This window comes from Vanessa tameamea, chromosome Z, assembly GCF_037043105.1.
Source record: "Vanessa tameamea isolate UH-Manoa-2023 chromosome Z, ilVanTame1 primary haplotype, whole genome shotgun sequence".
Taxonomy (NCBI): domain Eukaryota; kingdom Metazoa; phylum Arthropoda; class Insecta; order Lepidoptera; family Nymphalidae; genus Vanessa; species Vanessa tameamea.
The window spans coordinates 3,448,674-3,468,611 of NC_087341.1; the positions used below are offsets into that span (position 1 = coordinate 3,448,674).

Here is a 19,938-nt window from a genome sequence, read left to right on the forward strand (position 1 = left end):
TTTAAACTTCGGGCTGCAACTGAGAATTTTTTGATAAAAAAAACCTAACAACATATCATTGAGCCGATTCCGGATTTGAATCAAGAATTACAGAATTAGTCTTATAAGCTACTGAATCAAATTTGCCAAAAATTATGTCCTTATTACATTACAGTAACATTAATAATGACGGATTAATTGTTTTTTTTTTTCATATATGGAATCGGAAATTGTCTGAAAAACATTTACTTTTGTTATAGAGTTATTGCTTCCATTTCGTTTACATTTCGTTTCTCACTCGAACCGCAAAAAAATACACTATTACGTGATCTCAATCTCTGCAAGACTTAATGTGTTAAACGTAATTCTTTAATAAGCTAACGCAGATATATCTAATAACATAAGATCTATTATCAAATGATTCGCAGAGGTAGTAATTTTTTACAGGTCTATTGAAGACATCATAGTTTTACTTAAATATAATACCTGGAAAAATTCTATAATAACCAATATATGCAAGAAAAATTTCCAGTGATAAGCCGCGATAGCTCGACGATATGTGAGTCGTCTGATGTAAAATAAAGTAGGAAGGAAGATAAAGAAAAATAAGAGTCAAAAACAATAAGTGGATAATAATGTGCTAAGATATACCAGCGAAGGATGGCTAATGTTGGTGAATGCACCTCACCGCCCAACGACATCGCCAATGCACCACCAAGCTGGCAACTTGGTAAAAAGTCCGTGTGTGCCCCAGTGCCTACTGAGTGTGTGTAACAGCGGCTCTTTCTCGAAAATCGTAACACAACAATATTAAGAATCGTTGATTGGCGATAGAATACGTGTTGAGTAGGTGGTACCTACATAGATGCACTTGGATAAAACCTTACCACTAAATAAGTAAGTAAGAGGTAGTTGAAAGTAGTTGTTGCTGATATCCTTCTTTATTTTTTTAAATTCTGAATCTAAATAAATTAACCCGCTGATTTCGTCAGTTATAATTTTAATTATAAATTACAGGTGTATCGTTATAAATAAATTTCTATTTAATATAGAAGTTTACAACGTCCAATTCAATATAAAATGATTGTAGCTCACGATACCTATATAGCGTTACAATTAAAAAGCATTTTCACGCTAGGGTAGTGAGGTTATCAGTCGCTTTGAGGATTAATTAACCTTGTTATACCTCGATATTCAAAGGCAAATTCTTTTTTGTACAACGTGTCAATGGATCCATGGAGTCTAGTAGCCAAATTTTAAATGAATTATCAAGTTCGTTGGATAAACGCATTTTCAGAGCAAAATACGCGTTATTTAAAAAAAATTGCTTTGTTTCGTATTATCATTTGATAAAAAAAATATATATTGTTGATTCACATTGCGTGATATTTTGTATTTCGAACCAATTATATCTTGTTTACGATCGCTTATTTGTGGGCGGAGTTTTGCAACGAATTGTATTTGAAGCGTTATCTACATCTATTGGTATATATAATTATATCAAATTTATTATTTACTCGATACCCGTTCGTACTTCACACGGTTACCATATACACAGTGCAATAGTAACAGCCTGTAAATCGCCCTGGTAATATTGTGATGCTGCCTTGCAATAAAATGCAAGTGCATTAAAATAACATAATTAAAATTATTGATTTGATATAACAACGTCTGTGGAGTAAGAATAATAATAATAATAAAGTACGTCATCCTGGGCTCAGGCCACACTTTTGATGAGGTATGAAGCTCACTCCACCACGGATGTTAAATTGGGGGAAAAACGAGTGCCTGATTTCGATCCGACGCATGCAAGTATACCTGATATACTTAATATGTTTTCCTATATTGCCAAGCATGAATTTAATTATAAACACTAGTGCGAGCGTGGATTTGAACCCACAATCTACGATTAAGACTCACGTGTTCTCACAACTGCACCATCCCGGCTGTAACTACATAAACCTGATCGATTCTAACCTATATCGTAAGTCAAAAGGACTTTAAGATGCGTTACAATCGAGTAGTTTTGCTTTTGAACTAGAAAGAGACTGTATGTTCATATTATGACGCAATATTATGAAACATTTCAAGGTTTCAATAATATATAAAATAATAGAAATCACATCATTTTGTACTTAAAGATAGATAATGTCATCGTCGTCATATTCCAGTTAAAATTTTTAGATTTATATTAACTATATAACTAATGAATAAAATTAATAAACCATTACTATACAAGTCTTTATTTAAAGTCACTTGGTAGTGTTTCGAGGTCAAATCGTCAGAAGAAATTTTATGCGTCGCAACGAACGTTGGCATTAAATTTTACACAATGTGTACAATATATACTAATATATATTCAAAGTATACTAATGAACGAAACAAAATCAAACTCATTTTTAAACCTATGACTTTCCTCTTGATTATATTTGCTTGATTATTGCATTTTCAGTATTATTGTATTGACCGTTAGTAACTATTTCCTAACGGTTCTAGAGATAAAGTACAGAAATAACATCACTAAATATTGATCACAACGAAATAAATATGCTGTTTTCAAGACATACACAGGGTTCACCTAGTCTAAGAAGTGTAATATCCAGAAAAACAGAAAGGCAAAAATAATAATATCCGGGGGTCGAAACACGTCAGATAGTTAAGCGAGGAGTGCTGATACCGCGTAGTGGCTACGTAGTTCCAGGCTATTTTCCGCACCGAACGATTGACACGAAACGCCAAGAAGAGCGCGCGCAAACGTAATAATTATTCTTTCCTCTTCTCGTCTTGTATTTGCTCTGCTCACAGCGCTGGATTTTTGATACATCAGCTGAACACGAAAAATTTAAAGATGTAAGGTATCAATTAAATTAAAGGAAAAAGTGCCAAATGTCTGTAAATGATAAAATTATCTGAAGTATTGTTTTATAATAAAAATGATAAACATATTATCATATTTATTTCGGATCACCATTTGGGTATTTTCATTGACAATTCTTCACGTTTTTACACGATGACAAAAGAGGTAACGCTTACGTAATATAATCTAGTAAGTGCAAGTAATGCACTATTTTTTTTATGTAATAAGTAGACTGCCCGGCCCGGCAAATGGGCCACCCGTGGTTAAGTGGTCACCACCAACCATAGACATTGGCGCTGTTAGAAATATTAACCATCCCTTACTTCACCAATGCGCCACCAATCTTAGGAAGATGTTATGTCCCTTGTACTTGCAGTTACACTGGCTCCCTCACCTTTCAAACCGGAAAACAACAATACCAAGTATTGCTGCTTGGCGGCAGAATATCTGATGAGTGTGTGGTAACTTACACAGACGGGCTTGCACAAGACCCTACCACCACCATAATCACACTTATATGATATTGTGTGTATGAGTGAGTCAATACTAATCTCGCACTTTAACATAGCTAGTTAAACTTTAGTATATATGTACATCATAACGATTTATTAGAAATTTACAGGAAATTCGCCATAGTATGTCTTCTAAGATTCGATGTAAACTGTAAAAAAACACAGTCTTTGAAATTTAAGGTTCTTGTCGTATTTTAAAATAATAATTTAAAAAAAAAAACAATAAAAATATAGAGTTTATTTAATAAAAACATGCAATTTCGTTAGTAAACGAAATATGTTTTTGCTATTACTATAATAATATATACAAAAGAGACGGAAGTTGAAAATGTATCATATGAGAGCGGCATGCCGTTTTGTACCGTTTAGACATGCTCTGCCTTACCCCGAAGGCGCCAATCGACAAAGGAACAGTAAGAGTAAGTATTTCTTAACGAATTAATTTCATAGATAACACCAAGAGACTCGTAAATTCATAAATGATGTGAGTATCAGTTAAGATAATGAATATCGGTGTTACAGGAGACCGTCGCACTTAAGAACACGCTAAGTCAATAGAAAATAGTGATAAGAAAATACCTAGTGATTACCGTTAGGGACGATTCACATCAAACGCGCCGCATTGAATCGCGCTGCAGCGCATTTTACCTATAGCAGAAGAAATTAAAATGTCTTCACAACTGTTAAGTCCATATTTGGACTTAAGAACACAGTCGACTGTAATCGTATGCTGACGCATGTGGGCGTTCCTGAGTAAGCGCGTTCCGTGCAAATGTTGACTTTAAATATTTAAATATTGTGTAGACAATTTAATTAATTTAAGCTGTATAAAATTCGCTTTGACGCGATTCGTTGCGAAGCGTTTTATGTCATCCGTACCTTATTGTAACAATGGCTTAATTAAAAATCGTCCAATATTTATGCCGTACCATTAAAAATATTTGAGTTATTTTTAACTTCCCGTTTAAATTGTAATTTATTAAATATATTTGGGAAATTTTATTGGTTAAATGATTAATTGTCGTTTATTATATTAGCAAGGAATAAAAGTAATAACTTAAACACATTTTTACACATTTCATTCATAAACACAAAAAATATATAGAAACAAAAAAAGAGTATTCTCTACTTTTTTTTAGAACACTGTCGTCTGCTATACACATGACTTGCCTAGCATAGAGACCTAGGTAGCTTTTTTTCTATATTCCAGACTCTGGACTGCTACTGAACATTTCAACCAATGAGGTTATTGACTAACCAATTTAATTTTGGAGATTCGTTTCAACGAATCAGCTTAGAGCTCATGGTGTTTAGATTAGATTCATTTTTTTGCGATGGAGCAGTATTTATCTTGTTATTATTAACTGCATCTAGGTGATAGTTAATATTTCTTACAGTGCCAATGTATGGGTGGTAATTAACCCCTTACCACCATCTGCCAAAGTATTTTCAGTCAAAATGTAAAACATGGAGAGTTCTACTATCCAACTCCCAAATATTATAAATGTGATAATAACTATGTCTGTCTTTCTATTGCTTTTATTATACCTAATAACCTAATGACCAACCCTTTAAACGCGAGCGAATCTGCAGGCGACAGCTAATTAACTTATATATCATTCGAATTACGTACACTTGCATACAACAAATGTTCAAATCGATACGACGATACACAAATATGTAAGTTGAAATACATTTCCTCTACAGATTTGCTTATATCCTGATTTAGTTTTACATAAGTATTTTGCAATTTTAAATAAAGGAAATGGGGATTCGAAGCCTTGAACATACCAAGGTGCCTTGTCTCTTAAGCAGCTTTAAAACTGACATTCAGACTAATACAGCGAGAATGAATTGCAGTATTTGTATGATAAAGAAATCGTATCATTGCAATTGTTAATTGCACTTGTTAATCATATAATATGAACCGAGACGGCCCAGTGGTCAGAACGCATACATCTTAACCGATGATTTCGGGTTCAAACCTAGGCAAGCACAACTGAATTTTCGTGTGCTTAATTTGTGTTTATAATTCATCTCGTGCTCGGCGGTAAAGGAAAACATCGTGAGGAAACCTGCATGTGTCTAATTTCAACGAAATTCTGCCACATGTGTATTCCACCTTGGAGCAGCCTGGTGGAATATGCTCCAAAACCTTCTCCTGAAAGGGGAAGAGGCCTTAGCCCAGCAGTGGGAAATTTACAGGCTGTTAATGTTATATATAAATGTTATGTATAATTATATGTATAAATTAAATATATCTGAGTATTTTTTATATATGAGTATTTTTAATGGATGATACTAAAAGATTAAAAATACACAGTTATTGGGTTTTTGAAAAATGGTTTTACGCCGATTACTGACCGTAATGTATACTATTTTCAAAACTATTTTCTATCTATCTTTGTGGGTTAACATATTAAATTTATTCAAAGGTAAAGATTGTTATCATTATCTAGATAGGCCCATATAGATATACATTAAAAATATTCTTTATTCAAGTAGGCTCTTAAAAGCACTTTTGAGTCGTCATATTGCAGTGAGGTATTTGAGAAAAGTTATTACTGTGGGATACCCACTGGGTATTTATTAACGCAATTGATCACATAAATATGATTTTTAGAATTTTCGTCTGGTGGCAGTTTATCTGTTGGTTTGTACCGCTAATCTCGGAAACGGCCAAACCGATTTGGATGCAGTTTTAAAAATAAACAAACAAACAAATAAAAAAGTCGAAAAAAATACATTTAAACATTAATTGAAAAAATATCGTCAAGTTGATTTGGTTGAAACTTTGGTTATCTATAGTACATAAAACCGTATGATTACAAGTTGATGCGAAAACAAAGTTATCAAAAATGTAGAGATCTGAGATTTAGAAATTACCAACATATTCCGATGTAAGTTGAGCTCTTTTTTAGTAAGTAAGCTTAGTTAGTAAATATATATTATAGGTTAGGTTGAACTTTGGTTGTATGTGTGTTTGGATATTTTTGAATATATCTATTTGAGTCCTCTTTGACTCAAGATAACTGTCAGCAACATGAGGCACCCTTATCTGCGGTCGTAATCCCATACCCTGATGCGTGAGTCCAAGGGTTTAACTGGTACAGAATCTCGGTGAAGGTCTCAGGAGACGTATAGAGAATGTGATTGCCCATCGCGAAGCTCATATTTTATCGCGTGAGTCTGAAACCTTTATTCACTGTGACTCTCGAGTTTGGACAACGCAATAGTATAAATTACCTTAGACCGAGCAGCACTATTAATAGCTGGTCGTGAACGACACAACAAGTTCTCTCAAGAAAAGACGAACATCGGCAAAGATTATTAACGAGGAGATATAAAGCTTTTTGTATTGTTTAAGATTCTGATCGATTTAGACCGCAAGAAAAAGTGACTATAATATGGGATGAATGTACTATGCAAACCGTAAAACGATGGAAGCAGTAGATAGAACTAAAGCAAAACGACTAACCCATGGGTATTACTGTATTTTTTGTGGTGACTTTTGTCACTTGGATGTTACGCCTCAAGGATGTTATGGAACCAGGGCTGATGAGGTTAAAATCTATTTAAAGAGTTTCAGTGGCGTTAAATCGTCCCTCTGCATTTGAAAATAAATATACGAGCGCGAATCGTACGTAATGAAAATGTACAAGAGTTTTCGAATTTGTTACTAAATAATGGTAAATATACATATCTACAACGAGCTGTACAGTTTCATTGATGCAAGACCTCATGTCATCTGGTTATCTGAAAACTTCTGGCTTTCGAAAGAGTTATTTTGACCTTACGTAACGATTAAGCCGCTGCAATAAACATTTACATTATGCGATTTGTTCCAGGGGATGATGTAGAGTATATCTCTATCAACAGAGTTTTGGAACAGGTTGATTCTACTAACATTTGAGTTTTTGAATCCTTGAATAGATCATAAAAATGTAAGCCCACTAAAGCTATGTAATGGTACCAGATTAAGGTGCGGCGCAGATAATTTTATGTTTATACCCTTCCTTCTCATTACAAAAAACTTTTCGTTTACTTTTAAGCGAGTCCAGTTTCCAGTGCACACGGCCTGGTTTATGTGGCCCTGACGCGTGTTAGCAACTGCAAAACAATCGATGCTTTAATCCCCGACGGCACTACTTATAAATAATCGCGTTGTGTACAGTTAAACAAATACCTACATCATACAAATTTTATTATTACAAGATTAAATTATAAATTTAAAACGTTCGGTTGTTATTGGTTTGATATTTGTCGATGGCGAAGTACTTAAATAAGGAATCAATGAAAAAAAATCATAATCTGTCCATCCATTTGGGAATTACAATGCCACGACAGACGCAAAGATATATCAACCGTAATACCCCTTTTTTAAATCATCAGCTAGTATTAAATATAATTTCAAAAAATAGTTATCAATATTATTTTTAATTCTATTGAAAATATAAGAATGAACCAACTGTTATGTCACAAGCTTACAAAGGATATTTTACAAGAAAACACGTTTAGAAGTGACATTTATATTTATTTAACTTTTGTTCCGTTTCTTACATAAGATACTTACAACACCTTATATTAAAGAACTAGACGTATAACCCGTCTTAACTTTAGATTAAATGGACGACTAAATCATTCCACCATATAAATTCAGTAAAGAAATAAGCCTTATAATTATCATATAAAATATAAAGCAACGCTATGATTCGAAATTAACATGTATCCTAAAATTATAAACGCGAAAGTAACTCTGTCTGTATATCTGTTACATAAAACATTGAACTGAATTTGACGGAGGTTGACCTCCAAGGAAGGATAGTTATTTAATATATCACTTAAGAAGTATATTTTATATAATGAAATCTTGAGAAGTATATTTTATATAATGAAATGTTGTCAGATATTTATCGTCGAGAACAGTGTTTATAGTAACAGTTTTTTTTTTATTATCATATCTTAAGGAATTGAAGGATGAAATTTTTTTAAAACTATTTTATTCGTTATATATACAAAGACATAGTTAATTATAGCATAGATAAGAAGGGAAAGTAATTAAATTGCTTTCATAGCGGACGGATTTCTGAACGAATCAGGAATTCCGATATTCTAATATTATTTATATAACGTGAACTTATAAACTATTCAATTTAGATTTAAGAAACTAACAATATTATAACCAAAAGTTAAAGTTAATATCGATTCGTGTATCGTTCGAGTTGGTTTTTCTTTTCCATGACTTCGTGAAACTTTGTTTTCTTCGCTTTCTTCACCCAATTGTCTGTCTTGTGTTCTTCGATATTTAAAATAAAACCTTTATGACCAGTAAATGATGAATTATAGTGCTCGTCGCCGATAAATAATCTTGATATAGAATCGTATATTACTTTGAATGAGAAAAATAATACGAAGTCAAATCCCGAAATGAGGGTAAAGCCCAGCATGAGGCTGAGGAGACCTCCAAAAGCCGCTGAAAAAACATTATATACCTTGATTATTTATATGTATATGATAGACTGTCACAGCTGAAAACGCATCAAAATTGTTGTCAACTGTCACGCACACCAAGATAATAAAATTATCTTGTTTGTTTTAATTTGTTTTGTAGTACATTATAATATTGTATGTACATTGTAATATTATGTAAATACCATATTTACAAATATACTTTATTCTGCAACAAAATATAAAAAAAGAGATAAACGATTACAAAAATCGGTAAATAAGTTCCTTATATTGAAATAATTTTATTGGTAGCAAAACAATGGAAGGCTGTCTTTATAGATACATGTCTTCCATTCCTCATTCTACCTCAAAATATATATACCCGTATATAGTCATAACAACATAAGGGACATAACTTAGATCCCTTAGATAGATCCTTTGGTTGGTCCAATAAATGGCAAGTAATAATGACAACCCTTCTTCGGTATCACAGTCTACCGCAAAGATAACCACTTAGCACCAGCAAATATTTATCACTGTAGCTTCCTGACAAAATATAAAAACGATTGCATCTTCTCCAATCAAACTTATCTCTAAGGAAAAATGTATGAAGTTAGGAGATCTTCAGTTGTGATTAACTCCGATTAAATGGCATTTGAAGGTTTTTCCGTTTATTCAATTTTGCAATATAATATAATAAGCTGGTTGTTGATTTAAGTTAAACTTTTTTTAATATCAATTTCAATCAACGCGGTTGGTGAAGAAAATATATTGTGTTTTTCTATCAGGATATTCTTCATCAGCCCGCAGTTAGGAAGGCAACTACTATATACTAAGGAAAAGCCGAAGATATCCACGCTAAAATCCACATTACGACTACGATTAGGTCCTCATTTAGGTAATATTTAATTAAAACAGTAACAACAGGCACAAGAGACATCAAGTTAAAGTCAAATTCAAAAATCTTTATTGATTATAGAACACTTGGTTATTGTTAGCCAAAAACCTAATACCGGTTCAAAAATTAACACCTCGGACCTGAAAAGAACCGGCGAAATAAACTCGGCGAGATTTTTGTTTTATATATCATTTTTAACAATTATTGTTTTCATAAAATAACAATAATTTCGTTATTTGAAACAGCCCGGTGGCGATCATCTCATTCCCAAGGTGTGCAATTGACTAATAAGTCAAGTAATTAGTAATGTAATCCTTTAGCCCACAACGGTTTTTGACGATTCTTTTAAATTTTACAATTGAATATTTTTTAACGTTTTCTGGGATCACGTTGTACGTGTACATTGTCTTAAAAAAGAGTTACAAACACTGTGTTTGCTTATTCCTAATATTAATATTATGTACGTCACAATTTCTGAAAAAATAATTTATGTTTTTGCGTACATACAGAACATTATCAAAAACAAATTGAGAAGCGACAATCATTATTTTAATTTATTTAAATTTACATCTTAACGAATATTTTAAGCCCAGGTTATAGATTGCACGAATAGCCGTCAAAATAATACAAAAATGGTATTAATATCGCCTGCATTACCCTAAATAGAATGCCATAAGACATTATACTGTGGAAATAACTATAATACACTAGGCGAGCCATAACACACGTCTAAGTTTCCATATTTGGTGGTAATTTTAAGCATTGGTAATGTTAGCTGTAGAGAATATGTCTATGGGCGGTGACCAGCTCACCTATTCCATAGACATTTATCCAACTGGTTAATGAGCTAAAATGTTATGCGACATTTGTGCAATGAATTAGAATACATTTTACAAAAACTACTTTTATTAAAATGTTTCTGTACAGATACTGGCGTTAGCAATGAATAAAAATTTTAGCCAGCATTTGAAAAACTTGCGTAATTCATCTTTTTACGTAACTATCTCGACTTTTCTCTCTTTCTGAAAATTCTTCTCGAATAATCAAACTCATATTCCCGCCTGATATACATGGCTGACACTTTGTAGACAATCGTTTAGTTTATGATGTGTCCCATTTGTCATAATTGCCTAACTACCTTCAACAATTGAAAAAATAAAGGAAATTGCTGTCAGCCAGTAATTATACATAAAGGCTTAAGATAGCAACAAATAAAGATCGCTCAGTACGATTTCCAAGGCTTAATTTGTCTACAATTTCTATACCGACACTGAAATTTAAAATGTTTTCCTGTAGCTGAAACAGCGAATCCATCAATACAGTCAGCAGGACTATTCCGTAGGAATCTATTTCGCATTACACTCACCAAAGGTCCTAGGTCAATTGAGGTTGATTCGTTGTTTTGATACTCGTATCCTCTGAGTATTATAATTATTATAGTCGATATTGCATATCACTTTCTGATATGATCGAGTTTATTAATGATTTTCGTGTTCTTACGGAATAACAATAAAATGTACTTTTGTAAATGTGTTCCTGATATTCGCATTTTTTTCAATACTTGCGTCTGCTGAAATACTATGAATCTATGTATAAAGTAATGTCACTGCTTTTTAAATATGTTCACTCGTCACTGTTTACGGAGTTTCATAATATAAGCGGTGTAAGTGACCTAGCGGGTTTCTTAAATGAATAAAGTGCTATTTCCAAATGTAAGGAGAAATTGAGATGACCCAGGGATTAAAACCACATAACCTGGTTCCTCCCCAAGTGACTAAAAAGGGACTAGAACATGTAATCTTAACCGAAACCGGGGGGGGGTCGCGATGGTCGTTCTCCTCGACACAAGAGAAAACCCTAGCCCTAGAAGTAGCATTAATAGCCTGTTACTTTTTCAAATGTATCTATTACATACAATATTTATTTACTTTTCTTATTCTATTATATTTCGTAACTTTATACCAACGGTTTGACGCTCGAATGCCAGAAATAAAAAAAAAAAACAATTAAAATAAATAAATATTTACTAAACATAATCTAACGGCTAAGCGATGACGTACAAAGTATTTCAAGTCAACTTAGTAAAATAATATCAAGACGGAAATTATTGTCATGATAGTTTACGGAATTATTTTCAGAGTGATCATGTAATGAACGTCAATGGAGCACTCGAAAGACGTTCGCTTCTAGCGAAAATAAAAACCTACGTCTCTGATTTTATCTTTCGTGATATGAAATAGATTTTTAGATAAATTTAACAGAGCGATCAGATTGCTACTCAGAAATAGTTAATCTCAAGACATAGGCACGTATATTGCGTCAATGCAATCGTAGTACGCAATGTATATGACACCTTACGGAAGATAAAGTGCTATGGCGCTATCTAGTGGCGAGTTGGTGAATATTAATAAAAAACTTCTCCACACATTTAAATACTTATATGTATTTACAATATTATAGTACTCGGTACAACAGTGTAGAAACCTTTTCATTCGAACCCATATTTATAACACCAATATTATCAATATATAATAAAAGATTTATTTGATTGTCTTTTTCCGGATTTAGACAAAATCTGATAATAAGATGAATATGAAAATTTAAAATTATTATAATAATTTCAGGAACGACACAGGAGGAACGCCTCAATACTGAAATCGTAATAGGAGGAATACCCGCGAAGCCGGGGAGATTTCCATGACGAGCCAGCTTCGCGGGTTATATTGCGCTTCACTGTGTGAGCCGATGCATAAGAGTACGCATATGTCGTCCATTTACGCTTTCATGCCTCAATTGAGTTTGAATTGAGACGAGATGGCCCAGTGGTTAGAACGCGTGCATCTTAACCGATGATTTCGGGTTCAAACCCAGGCAAACACTACTAAATTTTCATGTGCTTAATTTGTGTTTATAATTCATCTCGTGCTCGGCGGTGAAGGAAAACATTGCGCGGAAACTTGCATGTGTCTAATTTCAACGAAATTCTGCCACATGTGTATTCCACCAACCCGCATTGGAGCAGCGTGGTGGCATATGCTCCAAAAACCTTCTCCTCAAAGGGAGAGGCCTTAGCCCAGCAGTGGGAAATTTATATTTAGTAATCTCAATAATTGTACTGCAACCCGCCACGACAGAAGATGGGTGGGTGCACTGAGTGACAACGTATCTCGCAGCGGAATCTGCTGCATAAGTAACAATAGTCGAAATATTTGAACCGAATCATGTGCGCGCCTGCTCGATCAGCTTCTAGTCGAGTACGCTAAGGCAAAGGACCAATACATGCTTTATTTGGATCGAATAATATTTAATGGTCCGTTTATAAGCTAGCGACTAGATTCAACCAGCTAGTAGTCGATTAGTTGAACATTTATTATACATAAAATCTGAAATTACCTAATATATTCTGCCAGTTCAAGTAAACATCACGCCGGTAGCGCGTAGCGACCAAATCGTTGAAGAATACATTTACAACCGAACGGTTCTCTAGCACAATGTTGTCACTAAAACATATATCAATTAAAATTATATCCACAATAAAATAGATAAAAATACAAATTAAATATTTTTTTCTAAGATAAAAATATTAAATTTTTATATAGTGTACTGTAGACATAATAATATATTATAAATAATAATGGTGGGAACATCACAAGGCTTAAAGTGTCTTCTGTGTTTAATTAAGAGCTAAACGCAATGTTCATGAGTAATAATTTGTGCATAATTATAATATCTATATATATCTACATAATATATGTATGTACATTATAATGGGAGCAGGGAAAAAGTCCGTCGCGTACTTTGTGAAAAAAAAAAACGTAGCTGGAAATCGAAATCGAAAGTGCTCCCATTTTAGAAGTCAAGTCGTTAGCAGTTGAGTTTTTCATAAGGAAAAAATACTTATATCTGAATAGTCTTACAAGAATGCCGTCGCGCTGAGAGGAATGTGTTTGGAGAGCCTTCCCAAAGCGACTTCCAATGGGTAGTCGAAATGTTCACACTCTGGCATACAGTTAACTAAATTATTTTGATCATCGTTTTTATGATTATTATCATTTTCACCATTATCGTTCAGCCAAGCTGGATCTGCAATTAAAAAAATATTTAGTAAAACCTTTTTCGCTGGAAAACGCACGCCCACGCCTGAAGTGGGGAACTCGTCAGTGTGTATGGAACTCGTCAGTGCATATGCGATTTTGCACTAAATACTAAAATTTCACGTCAAAAATACAGAAAACGAACCCGCGTTAGGTCGGACATATTCTGTAAAACCTCTTTAAACTGACATAAAACAAAAAGTGAACAAACATTGAACACACATGATAATTACTCACACATTAGACACTTATCTTTTCTATTTCTAAGTAATAATTAAAGTAAAGTTGTGATTATTATAGATAAAGAATGACCGAACAAGGAAACACGAATTAGGTAAAACCTCATACTTATTCTACGACTCTAACAGCTATCTTAAAAGTACCGATCGTTATTTAATTCTTTAATACAAATATAATATCGTTATAAATAAATATAAATATTGGACAACATCACATACATTACTCTGATCACAATGTAAGTAGCTAAAGCACTTGTGTTATGGAAAATCAGAAGTAACGGCGGTACCATAAACACCCGGACCCAAGACAACATAGATATACATTTTCAACATCGACTAGGCCGGGAATCGAGCCCGGGACATCGGAGTGGCGTACCCATGAAAACCGATGTACACACTACTCGACAACGGAGGACGTCAAATATCGTTATTTTGTCCCTAAAAAAATCGATAGTCTGTTGTTATTTATTAATAAATAATATATGTATTTTACTTCGTGCAGGCATAGGAGAGTGTTAATATCGATTACCCCACACGTTATATTGGTGTTAATATCGATTTTGATGTTTAATGCAAGATACCGACGGTCGTATTCTATCATCAATTTCCGGCGCTCTGTGTAACGAAACTTGTTTATGGTTTATAGTTCAATTTTAGCTTGTTATTGATACTTGCCCTTTCTTATGTGTATCAGGTGAAAACTGAACAATAGTGAAATGTGAATGTCGAGTAAACTAGTGTTGACGATATATGTAACACATGCAATTTACTTTTTCATTTCACATAAAATATGAAATATTTTTTGTAAAGAGGTCAAATATATTTTTATTAAAAATATTTCCGAATAAGTGTAACGTATTAAATTTTTACATTATATACATTAACATTCTGTAAATTTCCCATTGCTGGGCTAAGGCCTTCTCTCCCTTTGAGGAGAAGGTTTGAAGCATATTCCATCACGTTGCTCCAATGCGCGTTGGTAGATACACATGTGGCAGAATTTGGTTGAAATTAGACACATGCTAATTTGCTCACGATGTTTTCCTTCACCGCCGAGCACGAGATGATTATTGCACATGAAAATTCAGTGGTGATTGCCTGGGTTTGAACCTGCAATCATCGATCTCTCTCTCGGTCCATCGTGCAACCTCAAAAAAAAATGTAAATGGTCATCTTAGATTTGTAATTTTTCGCGTTGTAATGTGATCTACTAGTCCAGCCCTTTCATTTGATTCTTAATTGTGGATATAGTAAAAAAATATTACACTAGAACAAATACCAAAACCGCTTGTACAAAAAAAATCTGAAATTACCAAATTGTTATGAATTGATTCCGGTGTTGTATCAATTTGTAACATGTATGTATAATTATATTATAAAAAAAATACTCGTAAAGTTTGACCTAATCAAAATGAATATAAATAAAAAAAAATTAAAATAAAGAAATCTGACTTAGAAATTTTATTCCCATCGCGTATTAAAAGTTTAACTTTGATATTTTTATTGACTACATACTTATTACTTTCTCCAGGCATTCGATGTCATGAAAGTTGCAAATTCTGCCGTAATCTGAAACAAACTATATATTTATAATGGAGTCACGTTGGGAGTTATGAAAATATCAAGATTTTATCAAGATTTTATTAAGGATACCTATCTTAAATGTATGATTCAGAAACTAATTATTTATTATCAGGGTAATATCGATTATTTTGATGTATTTTGGAAGCATTCGTAAAGATAAATGATTATAGAATTGATTTGAAGCAGCCGATCACATAAACTCAATAAAGAAACGCCAAATATTTAGCCAAAAGATAAAAATTAAGTTAAAAAAACATATATTGTAGAAAATTACACTTAGTAATTAGTATAATTATGAAATTGTTTGTTTATTTCTTTATAGAGAACAAAAATAAGTCTTATGTAGACATTATATTCAAACGGTTTTTTGTGGTTAAGTAAGTTTCGCGTGGATTTCAATTTATTAAAAAAGGTAATGATAAGTGCGCTTAGTGTATATTTTAATATTTTACAGCGTTTATTTTAATATTTTACAGCGTTTATTTTAATATTTTACAGCGTTTATTTAGTTATTACTTCTTTTAAGTGTGTAATAATTGTAAAATTGGTTTCAAACGTAATTTCATCGTGAATAACATATAGATCAAACTCCTTATGGATTCATTTTTGTGTAATTATAAAAGCTAATGTCACGATCTTTTGTTGTAGCCAGTTATTCGTATACTCGTTTTACAGCCAAATATTTATTTGTAGCACGTAAATTTATAACGTTAAATTAAAACCAAATAAATACGTCAAACAGTAAACACAATATGCAACATATTGTAATATATATAAAGAGTAAAAACTCTTATATATTCGAACAAATTAGTTTTCGCCCACGACGAAAAGAGCGGAGGCGGTGCACGTACAGCGTTAATCTAACATCGTTTACGGAAAATTTCACGGTGATCATTCAAATAATTAAAATTTGAAAACGTACATAAATTCAATTTCATCTCGACAATATATTAGTAAGGCTATACACATATTTACAATTATTAAAGTACTTCATTCAACTATTTTTTTTTCGTATTCGAAACATTTATATTTTAAAAGTTAATCCTAATATTAGATATCTAGTGGAGATCAATAAATCAAAATACACTTTATCAATGTAGGCTTTTACAAGCGCTTTTGAATCGTCAGAAACGAAACTCGGTAGTTACTCTTTTTCAACATTTAAAAATACAGTCATGTTAGTTAAATACAAATATATAAATATGTAATCCTGTCTGGAAGTCAACAAGTATTAACTCCACGCTCTTTTATCATCTGTATAATCTTGTATTGAATAACATGCCTTCTTCACCAACGTATTTTTAACAAATGATTTGAATGTATGAAACGGCAAAGTGGAAAGATCAAAACATTACTTACCTTTTTGCGGGAAATAAAAAGGAACACAATTACATGTTTTCATCAATATTTGTACTTTACGCAGCGCCATACAGTTGTGAAATGAATAATAACGGAAGTTTGCTAGTTGTATCTGAAATAAAACGGTTTTTTTGCCTTGATTAATTAATAATCTTTTCGACCGCTGCATCAGTGGTGAGAATAGTAAAATGGTAACGCAGGCTAGATTTTATTGGTATCTGTAAATTTCTCGTTAGTCTAGTATAGCAATTTTTTAACCCTTCAATCTTATTACTGCTATGATCTGATACGGAAAACGTAACTTCGAAAAGCGAAAATCGAATTTCGCTGTGAAATTTAGCACATAGCTTGGTTTGATATTAAACGAATTCCCTCCAAATGACTTTAGGAGCATTTTAATACTTTTTGAAATATCTAATTTTGGTTGAATTGTTTGTTTGGGTTCTTAACAAAAGATTCTGGATTTTTCTATCAAGGAATTCTCAGTATGGATGAAATAGTTTGTCTGGCATGGCCACGATCAGTACTATTTTCCAATGGCGTGGCCACGATCAATTCTATTTTCCAAATTGGTGTCTATTACATCTAGTGGGAGTTAACGTCTGATAGTTACAGAAACTACATCCAATAGATTTTGCGATTTATTTACAAGATATTACATTTATAATAATTAATTGTCTCATTAAAACAAAATGAGTATACAAATTTAGTTAAAGCAGAGTATAAAACTATAATTAAATCAATATACTAGTTAGATAGAGTTAATAAATTTAAAAGCTGCTTATCGGTTATTTCTGTCATAAACTGTTTCAAATTTAATTTATTATGAAACAGATAATGAAATAATTTGTGTCTATTAATAACGACATATCCTCTATAGTACTTCAACTAATATACGAAGTTTCAACTAGTTCATATCAGATATAAATATAAAATGAATAACCCTCTTGACTGAGTCAATTTTGAAATACAAATTGCTGTTGAGTGGTGTAAATCCTACATTAAAATCCCCAGTAGTCGACACATAATAACCCTACATTATTTTGGATCTTAATTAAACAAAAATAGATGTGTGTATGCGTACGCGACTTAGATATAACTTAAAAACAAAGTAGCATTTTCTTAACGTGATATCTACAACATGTTCGCTGTGAGCATTGATTGGGTTTAATTTCATTCAATATTAAATCCTCTAGACTCCGTATTCGGGCTACAGGCCACTTGTTAGGCACCATGAGTCTCTAAAAGGCTCAGTGGGCCGATGTCCCTTGGACTTCGTGAACGCCTTTAAGACCTATAAAACATAAGCGGTTCTCCGAGGGGGCATGGTTTTGGCGTTATCACTGGAATGCTTCAACAGGCTTCTCTTTTAGAGTACAAGAGAGCGACTCCAATAAGTCAGAAGGCTTTTAGAGGCAAACGGCATCCAAGATTAATTGGTCCTCCAGGAAGGGCGATAGGTCACTTGTCTGGCGTCTGGTAGTTTGCGTGTCTATTAGAAATCATTTATTATTTACTTGAGTAAAGCGCTACTTTTCAAGTCTTAACATTCAACATAGGATCGATAAAACAAATACAAAGTGCGAAAATGACCCCAATCGTTCAAGTCGTTCAGAGGTTACGTAATCACTTACAGACACACAAATTATTATTTGATATATTTAAGAAAATCACTATGTAAATTAAAGTTTAAAAAAATATATGATAAGAAACTAACAATTTAAAGAGCAAAGAGTCGGATGTAAATTTTATGCTCCACTTTTTTTAACTGTCCTATTTAATAACTAATTTAAAGGAAATAAAATGTTTTTACTATGTTATAGTTATTGTTACATTATCACAGAAACAGAATTGGGAAAATAGGTAATATCATACTAATGTGATATACTGAAATAATCAGTTCTATACGCTCGTATAAGTTCAACATTTTTGCCAGTTGTCTATCTACTGCATAGTCTCGTATCATCACGGTGCTAGGAATATATCAGATAAATATTCTTTGTGTTGAGAAGTATGCCTAGATGGTCACGGACCAATACCGTCGCGAGCCATGGACGGATCGACAAGTTTCGGCGAGAACATTTGCTGGTGTCAATATCGATTTGGGGGAAATGACGAGAGCAATACGATTGTTTATTTCAAGGTCACGTTTAAACAAGGTGTAATTAAACGCTGATGTCAAACTCTCAGAATGAGCGTTAAGATCAATCTGAGAGACTCGACACTCACTCATATTCGACACGGATTTAACTTATTATCCAAACACAATCGATATTGTGAGAAAAATACAGCTATAAAATAGTGCCTGATGAGCGAAAGAGACTTTTCAAAAAGACATCAAAGAGAACTACAGCTCCTTTAAGAATAACTCAATGAATTCCTAATAAATGCATCATAATTTGATCATATCTTTATGAATTTTAATAAATGTTTATCATACAAAAATTTTAAGTCTAAAATCACGATCACGGCAACTAATGTCAAGGACAAGGCAGCGTTCAAGTGCATATAGTGTATAACTGTTTAACCATAACCAAGTTCCACCCAATTCGCGGACCTGCATTGATTTAGCCAAATCGAATCATATTTCAAAACAAAATTAGATGTCTTGTCAATTGTTTTTGATACATTTTGGCATAGTGAGTCCTAATTATAGCAACAGCTATAATTCCCACTGATCCCACGGACATGTCCAAAACCCTGCCCAAAAAAACACTATTTGACTATAGAACCCGTTGGAACGATATTCGTTATCTTTTTATTTAAATGTACACGCAAGCTAATTCTTGAAAATGGCAATATTTAATGGTTCTATAATTTAATATTATGTCATAGAAACATGACCGCCATGAATGTCTGGCTCATGGATGTTTTGATTTGCTGGATGATTTTAACAATCAGCTCAAGAGACCGAACCGAATAAACTACACTTCTTGTTTGATCTTTTGCGTACTAAGATTTCTTATGA

The 19,938-nt window shown here is 32.9% G+C and overlaps 1 protein-coding gene across 1 annotated transcript in view; it reads right to left on the reverse strand.

Annotated features, from left to right (window-relative positions):
- Positions 1 to 8,492: 8,492 nt before the first annotated feature.
- The window catches only part of LOC113403861 (sodium channel protein Nach-like), a 44,825-nt gene continuing 33,379 nt past the window's right edge, over positions 8,493 to 19,938 (reverse strand). The window contains exons 8-12 of the mRNA XM_064220382.1: positions 16,971 to 17,082; positions 15,543 to 15,596; positions 13,612 to 13,777; positions 13,088 to 13,194; positions 8,493 to 8,821 (exon numbers count right to left, since the gene is read on the reverse strand). Of these exons, the coding sequence (XP_064076452.1) occupies positions 8,544 to 8,821; positions 13,088 to 13,194; positions 13,612 to 13,777; positions 15,543 to 15,596; positions 16,971 to 17,082 (717 nt within the window). The 3' untranslated portion in view covers positions 8,493 to 8,543. The remainder of the gene's footprint in view (positions 8,822 to 13,087; positions 13,195 to 13,611; positions 13,778 to 15,542; positions 15,597 to 16,970; positions 17,083 to 19,938) is intronic.